Below are 9451 nucleotides of genomic sequence, written 5' to 3'. Positions count from 1 at the left end.
AGCCAGGAGTAACCCCTGAACATCACCGGATGTGACCCAAAAAGGAAAGTAGAGGGAAAATCAATGGCTCCATGAATGAGGTACGGGGTGAATGTCCAGGCCCTGGAGACACGGTTCTGAACACCCACTCGGGAAGGAAGTTTAGAAGATTCCAGACCTCATTCCCAGAGGACGTCTTCCTCCATGGAAGGAGGGCCTGGGGGATGAGAGGACAACAGGATGTCCCCAGAGAAAAAAGGACTGGGGGGTAAAGTCCGTGTCCCCAAGGGACCGTTGGCTGTGTTCACCACCACACAAACCTCACATCACAGTGGCCGTCACAGGAAATTAGACCTTTGGGACCTAACGAAGGAAGGCGTTGGTGTGAAGACCCTTGTGGATAGGATTTGTTAGAAAGACTCATCAGGGGTTGGTGGCCCATTCACCTCGGCTAGATTTGGCTTTTTCTTCCCCAGCCCTTTGAAACAGAAACCAATGCCTGTCAGGTGGGAGGAAACATTCAGGTGGAATGAAAAGTGTCATTTTTCCAATAAGTGGCTAGGGCTTCAGTGACAGAGACAGAGGGCCCTGGCTCCAGGTGGAGACCCCCCTAAGTATAGATTATTCTCGAGGACTCAGGCCCCACCTGTGATTTTTTTTGTTTGTTTGTTTTTGTTTTATCGAGCTACATCTGGTAGTGCCCAGGGCTGACTTCGGGCTCTGAGTTCGGGGATTACTCTTGACAGGGCTCCCTCTCCGGTGCTGGGGATCAATCCTGGGCCAGCCGTGTGCAACGCCAGCACCCTACCTGCTGTACGATTGCTCTAGGACCCCCAGATGTGATTGAGCAAAATTTGTCTTTTCAAAAATGAGTTTTTCTTTCAGAACTTGGACACACAGGCAGTGTGAGGACGGTCCCCACCCAGACGGCAAAGATGCAAGTTGATATGAAAAGGGGAAAGTTTCAGCTGGGCAATAAGATGACAAGACCCTGCTGTGAGATAGGAATAAAAATGCTGTTCTAGGATTAAAGACTTGGAGAAGAGAAAAAAAAATCCTGTACTCTGGAGGTAAAGGACATACTATCCAGAGTATTGTTCATGCATTAAGAGGTGTCATGAAAGGTGATAACGGAGACCTTCAAAAATAACACAATGTGATCGAAGCCACTATCAGAAACCTTGAAAACACAACGTGCCCAGGCATCCTGAGTCACACCTTGTCCTTAGCGTTAGAGCCCCTTTGGCAAGGATTTCACTCCGAGATGCGCTAAGCCAGCCAGGGCTTCGTTAAGATTTTGTCATCCCTGGGAAAATGTTTGCATCCACAGAAGGGAGCAAGGTAGCATTTAAGATTCGGGTCGTGTCGGACATAAAAAGGGATGCCATTTGAAGTACCCCTTGGTTCGTGATAGTGATGAGGAGAGGATGTGCTCTCTGCGGGCAACTACTGCCCAGGGGCCTTGTGTTTGAGTGACCAGGCTGGACCCTTCACTTCACAGTCCCCTTCCCTCGAGGTCAGGGGCCACCTCAGGATGTTTCCTCCTGAGCTCCCCTGGATGCGGAGAGCAGTCTCGTCTGGCCCATGTGGCTTTGCAGAAGGAGGAGGTGGTGCTGCTTTGCTTTGTTTGCAGTGTCCTTTCTGGCCAGGCCTGTTTTTTTTGGCCTTTGGGCCGGCAAGTGCACATTTAGGCAGTGGTTTTCATGTTTTTTTTCTTTTTCTTTTTGGGTCACAACCAGTGATGCATAGGGGTTACTCCTGGCTCATGCACTCAGGATTACTCCTGGCAGTGCTCAGGGGACCATATGGGATGCTGGGAATCGAACCCGGGTCGGCCGCGTGCAAGGCAAACACCCTACCCGCTGTGCTATCGCTCCAGACCCGGTCTTCATGTTTGGACATGAAGTCTTGGCATGAACATCCTGCAGTGATAGACCTGAGACCAGCTCCCATCCTCTGTCTTCAGGGCGTATAATAATGGCATCCATTTTGTCTGAAATCTGGCCCCCTGGGCCTCGTATCATTTGGCTTTATAGGGGGGAAGGGTAGCTGAATAAAAAATAAACACACTACAAGACATTTTAGCTTTTCCAAACATTTTATTTATTCATTCATTTATTTATTTATTTATTTGCTTTTCCCAACAAGACAAAGGCCGTACAAATCATTGACAAATTCTCAGCCATCATAGCATTAAGACGTGACAGTGGTGGTCTTGCTTCTAGCTCTCCTTCCTGGGCGAGGCGGGGGGAGGTCCTTGACAGCCCAGCCCACATCCTTGTCAGTGCACTGCTTCCTTCCATGACATATCAACTGTGGGTGGTAAGAAAGCATGGTGGTCTGGGGGGAGTGGGGCCCAGACGGCCAGGAGCGGGGAGTGCCCACAACCCCAGGGAGGAAGTGAGAAATGGGGCACATACGGAGGAGGTTGGAAAGACTGTGCCCTGGTCTCCCCCTTTAGTCAAGCATGGGGGAGCTACTCTCCAAGGCGAGAAAGACCTCTACATAATCATCGGTCACTTTCACGTGGGATCCAATGTTCCCTCATCACCCTTTCTTTCCCCTGGAAAGTAAGGAGGGACGATCTAGATCTAGAGGAAGGTCGAATCATCCTGCATGCTTCCACTTTTCTTTCACTAATTTCATGGCTTTTGATTTTGCATGGGGAGAAAAAATGGCAATAAACCAACCAGCGACTTGTGCACAAGTTACTGCATACGAAGTTTTGCCAGGATGGAGAAAAAGAATATTACATCCTGTCTTGTTAAAAAAGTCTTGACAACAAAAAGCCAGCTGAGAAGCCACTGCTTTGACTTGGCAATAGAGATGGAAGTCGAGGCACCTTCCCTTATTTCCCTACCTTGTCAAGACACAGAATAAAGAAACCCTCTTGTTTATACAACAGAACCGTAGGGAGTGGCTGCGGGAAGGGCAGCAGCTTAAGCAACAACCTACTTTCCAAAAGATCGTAGAATGAGAAACAAAACAATTTTTTTTTCCCTCTTGACTTTTTGGGCCACACCCGGTGATGCTCAGGAGTTACTCCTGGCTCTACACTCAGGAATTTCTCCTGGCGGTGCTGGGGGGGGCGAGTCCATATGGGATGCTGAGGATTGCACTCAGGTTGGCTGCATGCAAGGCAAGCAAGCGCCTTACCCACTGTACGACAGCTCTGGTCCAAGAAACAAAACATTTGTCACTCGTGTTTTAATCAACAATTGGATACTTGCCTCGCCATCCACCTAGCGCCCCCCTGGAAGTGCCTACATTACAGTCCATCAAAACAAACACAAACAAACAATCCCCCAAACATTCTGTATTGGGACACCCTCCCCACCTCACCCCCCCACCAACACTGAAGCACAGAGATGAAGTCAAAAATGGAAACTCCTGACACCTGCGCTTTATCCACAGAGGAAACCAAGCCAGCTGAGAGCAGGCCAAAGGAAGGAGTGTGCTAAAGAAAGAAGGCTGCGGTCACTGCCCCGCCCCGCCCCTCCCCTCCCCCCCAGCAGGCCCCTTTACACCGTGGTTATCTTCTTGTCCTTGGTGGCCTGCTTGATGGCGGCCTGCTCGCAGATGATCTCCTTGAGCCGCTGCAGCCTCATGTTCTGGGTGGTCTGGTCGCCCACGCCTGTCTGGCTGCGGTGCAGCAAGGTCAGTGCGTGGATGTACTCCAGCTCCGTGTACTTCACGCCCTGGTCCACCACCAGGTTCAGCAGCTCGTCGGCCGTGTTGTACAGCATCTCATAGTACTGCCTGCGGGAGAGGACAGCACAGGGCTCATCAGGGAGTGCTCTCCTAGCGCCCGCAGGACCTTGCTCTGGGCCAGTCGAATGTTTGGACTGGAGCGATAGCACAGCGGGTAGGGGGGCGGTTTTGCCTTGCACGCGGCCGACCCGGGTTCTATTCCTCCGTCCCTCTCAGAGAGCCCGGCGAGCTACCCGGAGGATCCCGCCCACACGGCAGAGCCTGGCAAGCTCCCCGTGGTGTATTCCATATGCCAAAAGCAGCAACAACAAGGCTCACTTTTGTTATGGTAACTCATAATGTTACCAGTGATGGAGACATTACTGGTGCCCGCTCGAGTAAATCGATGAACAACGGGATGACAGTGATACCTACCTACCAGAGGGGCCTGTCCCTTGCCTCCCTGGAGCACCTTAAGCTCTCTCTCCTCATGAGCCTGGGTCTACATGGAGACCGAGGGGGAAAGTCCCCTACTCCATCAACAATCACTCAAGCTTTTCTTAGGAGAGAGCCAAGGAGAGAGAAGAGGAGGCCCAGGAACAAGAGGAGGGGAAATAATCACACAGGCAAGACCAACCACTTTTGTCTGAACCACTGGATCAGTCATATATGTGAAATATATAAAGGATATATATATATATATATATATATATATCTTTTTTCCCCCCTACCACAAACTAGGAAAATCACAGTGCTGAGCTCCTCGGGTTATTAGAAGAATTAATCATCTAATGCACTTGGAAGGGTGCCTGACCCAATTCCGCATGCTTCATAAACAATGATTATTAGCAATATGATAATGAGGTGGTTATTGTGTTACTGTAATCGAGGAAAGTAATCATGAGCAAGACTTGGCTCTCAGGGGCTCAAAGACAAGTCGGCAAGGGGGCGAGAAGTGGGTTGTGCTTCTGTGGACGGAGAGAATTTCAAGGCGCGATGCCACTGAACCCTCACTCTTTTGAGAGAGCTGTTTCTCCCCATTCTCAGATGACAAAACTGAAGACCAGAGAGGCGGGAAGCCGTGGCTTTTGTCTCAGAGAGATCAAGGCTGTGCCAGGGTAGTATCCAAGTCTCCCACTCCAAGGCAGGGCTCCTGCTGCACGGATTAAAAATATTATCGTGGGGCTGGAGTGATAGCACAGCCAGTAGGGCATTTGCCTTGTACGCGGCCGACCCGGGTTTGATTCCCAGCATCCCATATGGTCCCCTGAGCACCACCAGGGTAATTCCTGAGTGCAGCACCAGGAGTGACCCCTGTGCATCGCCAGGTGTGACCCAAAAAGCAAAAAAAAAAATTATTGAAAACAGAAGAAGAATGTGGGGCTGCAGAGAGAGTGAAGTGGGTAGGGCACTTGCTTTGTATGCAGCCGACCTGGGTTTGATCCCCAGCACCACACAGAGTTTCTGAGCACTGTCAGGAGTGATTCCTGAGTACAGTTCCAGGAGGAAGCCCTGAGCACTACTTGGTGTGGCAAAAACAAACAAACCAAAATCACATTAGAAAATAGAATAAAGTAAGTTTCCAGGGGCTGAAAGTGATGCATGAGAGCTCTGAAGGCCAGCAAGGGAAGGAGAGACCAAGCCACGCTGAGCGGAGGGCAAAGGCTCAGGCCTGTGTCATTCACCAAGGAAAGAGCACTGTCAGGCAGGGCTTGCAAAGGAAACTTGAAGGGAAAAGGGAGGGGTGGAGCAATGATACAGTGGGGACGGTATTTGCTTTGCATGGCGATGACCCAGATTGGACCCCCAGCATCTCTTATGTTCCCCCAAGCACCACCAGGAGTGATTCCTAAGTGCAGAGCCAGGAGTGATCCCTGAGCATCACCAGGTGTGACCCAAAAAGCCAAAAAAAAGAAAAAAAGGAAGAATAAAGGCAGGGCAGAGTTACCCAGGGAGACTGGGGCGAGCAGCAGCTGTGGAGTACTGGTGCAGGATGAAGAGCACAGAAGACGGAAATGTGACGTCAGGTCAGGGAAGTCAATCAAGAACTGTGAGGTGAGGACTAGAGGCTCTCTCTCCCGCCCACCAGGAACTCTGCGGGGCACAGGGACCATCCCGAGTTGTACATTCCAAGTTAGCACAAAGTTGACTCGAGGGTTGGAAGATAGTACAGGAGGAAAGGCACTCACGTTGCATGTGGCTGACCCCTGCCCAGATCCCCAGCACCAGATACGGTCCCAGAGGTCGCAGAGCACCTCCGGGGTCACTGTGGAGCATCCAGCCCAGCAGAGCCCCTAAGCACTGCTGGATGTAACCCCCAAATCGAACCAAACAAAAGTTGGGGAGTTCAGGGTCATTGAACTTTGAGGCCACTGACCCTGAGTGGTGGAACAAAGAGCCTACGAGAGAAATGTGCATTCGAATATTCAGGGCAGAACAATGAAGGTTCTGGAAGGTTCACAAGGGAGAACAATGCCATGTGCTCTCTTGAAACCAAGAGAAAGCTACAAACCAGGCCTCCGTGAGCCTGCGGGGCTTAGACTGTGACTCTTGAAGTCTTTTAGCATCCGGGAGATACAGCTGGGCTCCCGGTATGTCCCCCCCCCATGATAGCCGGTGTAAGGCAGTGCTCCTTCAAGTACACAGGAGCCTTCCCAGGCCCAGACAGGAAGGGTCTGGCCAGGACCAAGGAGACAGAACGGGTAGGGGCCCCAACCAACTCTGGGGTTGGAGGGATCTCTCAAGCCCTCTGCGTCGGCATACCCTTCGCACATCTGGACATAAGCGCAGACCAGAAACCCGGAACTTCTTTTCAAAGCCTAACTGTCACTGTCACTGTCAGCCTGTTGCTCATCGATTTGCTTCAGCGGGCACCAGTAACGTCTCCATTGTGAGACTTGTTACTGTTTTTGGCATATCCAATATGCCATAGGTAGCTTGCCAGACTCTGCTGTGTGGGCAGGATACTCCCAGTACCTTGCCGGGCTCTCTGAGAGGGATGGAGAAAATGAACCCGGGTCAGCCGTGTGCAAGGCAAACGCCCTACCCGCTGTGCTATTGCTCCAGTCCCTCAAGAAGAACACAACTACAAATTTAGATTTATAACACGGGGGTAAGAAGGAACTGGGGCCTCGGTTCTTCCAAACCCGGAACGTATTTGATAGTGGATTGTTCCAGCCTGGTGGCTTTCCTGATGCAGGGAGCCGGGGAGCCTGGGGGAGCTGGGGGAAGCAGTCCTGAGACCCCCACCTGCAGAGAGGGCGATGCCCAGAGGTTCTGGGACAGGCAGGGCCTCACACCAGAGTCATTCTGGGAGAGAAATAGTCACAGAACAACTTCTATTTTCTCAAGTCAAGAACCTAAACATTAAGGAGAGGAGAGATAAATGCAGCAAGGGATGCTTTCCGTGGAGATTAAAGCCAGAGAACGGGGCTTCTTTGATTTAGGATGTTGATATTTTCATCAGCGATCCTAAAGAAGCAACAGTGGAACCCATCCAGCCCAGATGAAATTGGATTTCTTTTGAAAAATCTGATGAATTGTTACCAGGGATACAGGCTGCCTTGCTACAGAGGCTACTGTTCCATGCTGGGAGCAAACAACAAAACAAAGATGTCTGGATTTCTAGCCCCGGATCCTCCTGTGTGACTGTGATAAAGGGCAGGCACTTAAGTCCTTAATGTTTCAATATCCTCTGCACAGTGAAGACCTTTATAAATCCCAGAGACCACTAGAGTCTTCAAGAGCTTCCGGTGAAATGGCCAAGAACTGCAAAGCTAAGTTATTAAACAAAATTGACAGGTAACTGATGGTGTATTTTCTACAGTTAGGGTGTATATGTGTGTGTATGTGTGTGTGTGGGGGGGAATTCCCATAACCAGGATGATATATTATGTCATAAAGAAACATAAATATTTAAAGACAGAATGAAATTCATTCATCTTTTAGACTTGTACCCCAGTAGCCAAGACTACACGAAAGTAGCATAGCAACAGCCAGAGCCGGAGGTGGGGGGAAGGGCCGTCACACAGGGCCCCAGGAGGAGAGAAGGGGACCAGGCCTCCTCCGCCCGACTGTATTAGGAGAATGAGTTTCCATGATGAACACTGACATGCCGAAATGAAACCAGGTAGTCCAGTTGGGGTAAATAATTTATCTACACGTATTGAGGCTCCAGGAAAACGAAAGCCAGGTGTTTATCATCATATACTCAAAAGCGCTGTCTTCTGGGGCAAGGGGTTTTAATACCAGATGCCATTTAACTCTGCTGCCTGGACAGGCTAGGGGAATACATACTAGATTTGGACATTTTCTTTTTTCTTCTTTTTTTTTTTGGGGGGGGTCACACCCAGCGATGCTCAGGGGTTACTCCTGGCTCTGCACTCAGGAATTACTCCTGGCGGTGCTTGGGGGACCATATGGGATGCTGGGGATTGAACCTGGGTCAGCCGTATGCAAGGCAAACGCCCTACCCGCTGTGCTATCGCTCTGACCCCTGGATTTGAACATTTTCTGGCTCGTACCGAGGACTGCAAGTCTTTCATAGCCCAGAGGGCTTAGGGGCCAAGTGCCTGACGTGGAACAGAGTTGTTATTCTGGAAAGCTCTGCCTGGAACATTCCAGGTGCTCCTCCTTCTCCTCACATGGTTTTTATCCCTTTGCTTTCGTGCCTCTAAAAAACAGCTCCCAATGAGAGGCAAGGGAGCGGGTACACTGACAGGAAGAGGGGTTGTGACAGCACAGAGCTGAGTTTCATAGTCTACAAAAGGGCAGTGCTCATATTCTGCCTCTGCTGCAAACAGATTAGTCCTACCTGTTGCCCTCAGGATGACTTTCTTCATAGACGGTTACTCCTTGTGTTTCTTTGCTTCTCTGTTTTGATATTGTTTGTAACTCTTTCTGCCCCATAATTCCATAAGTCATAAGTCACTTCTGAAAATGACTACACTAGGAAGGATCTGAAAGCCATTTCAGTAAGTTGAGCAGATTTTTTTTTTCAAAGTTTAAAAATAACTATCTTACTCGGATTATCAAACTCCTCCATGTGTCTACAGAATATATGAATATATGGGCTAACCAGAAAGATGGGGCAGAGAAAGGGTGACATACAATTCCATCCCAAATGCAGCCCATTTTAGCATTGATTTCTAGGCCCTCCACCACGTCCCACTGTGTAATGTTCTCCTAATTTTTCCTTGTAGTTGAAATATTTAAGACCAAACACAATTGGATTCATCAGTTTCTTCTAGTTATAAGACTTCCCCCCGGCATTAGACTTCCAAAAGCAAGATTAGTTAAAAGGCAAGTATACCCATTTAGGACTTCAGCATATTATCATGCTGCATTTTTTAAAAGGTTGCATCAATTAATCTTCTAATCAAGAACTTGTGATAATATCTATCTCTGCAGACTTTATTTTTGCGGGGAGGGGAATATCTGGTGATGATCAGGGGTTACCTACCCTTGGCCTTGCATCCAGGAATTACTCCTGGAACTGCTGCGGGGACCATACAGGATGCCAAGACTTGAACCTTGGTCAGCTGCATGCAAGGCAGGTGCCCTGAGCACTGTACTATCTCTCCAGCCCCTCTCCCCACACGCTTAATAAACATGTAGTCTGGACACTTTAAAACCTACTTGGTGGGTTTTAATAGATGTAGCTATGCATGCCTGTATAAGAAAATTGGTGCTGCCCTTTATTTTTCATCCTTTGAGTATCAGTGCCCTTCCTGCTTTTCTCCAAGAGCTGTTCAGAAGCCTCTCCTTTCTCCTTCTCCAGCCC

The 9451-nt window shown here is 49.5% G+C and overlaps 1 protein-coding gene across 1 annotated transcript in view; it reads right to left on the bottom strand.

The window, feature by feature from the left end:
• Window positions 1-2058: 2058 nt before the first annotated feature.
• The window catches only part of EXOC4 (exocyst complex component 4), an 858640-nt gene continuing 851247 nt past the window's right edge, over window positions 2059-9451 (bottom strand). Inside the window, exon 18 of the mRNA XM_004608252.3 lies at window positions 2059-3738. Coding sequence (XP_004608309.1) covers window positions 3501-3738 — 238 coding nt within the window. The 3' untranslated portion in view covers window positions 2059-3500. The remainder of the gene's footprint in view (window positions 3739-9451) is intronic.

This window comes from Sorex araneus, chromosome 1 (assembly GCF_027595985.1).
Source record: "Sorex araneus isolate mSorAra2 chromosome 1, mSorAra2.pri, whole genome shotgun sequence".
NCBI lineage: Eukaryota > Metazoa > Chordata > Mammalia > Eulipotyphla > Soricidae > Sorex > Sorex araneus.
This window is presented reverse-complemented; position numbering and strand designations above follow the sequence as displayed.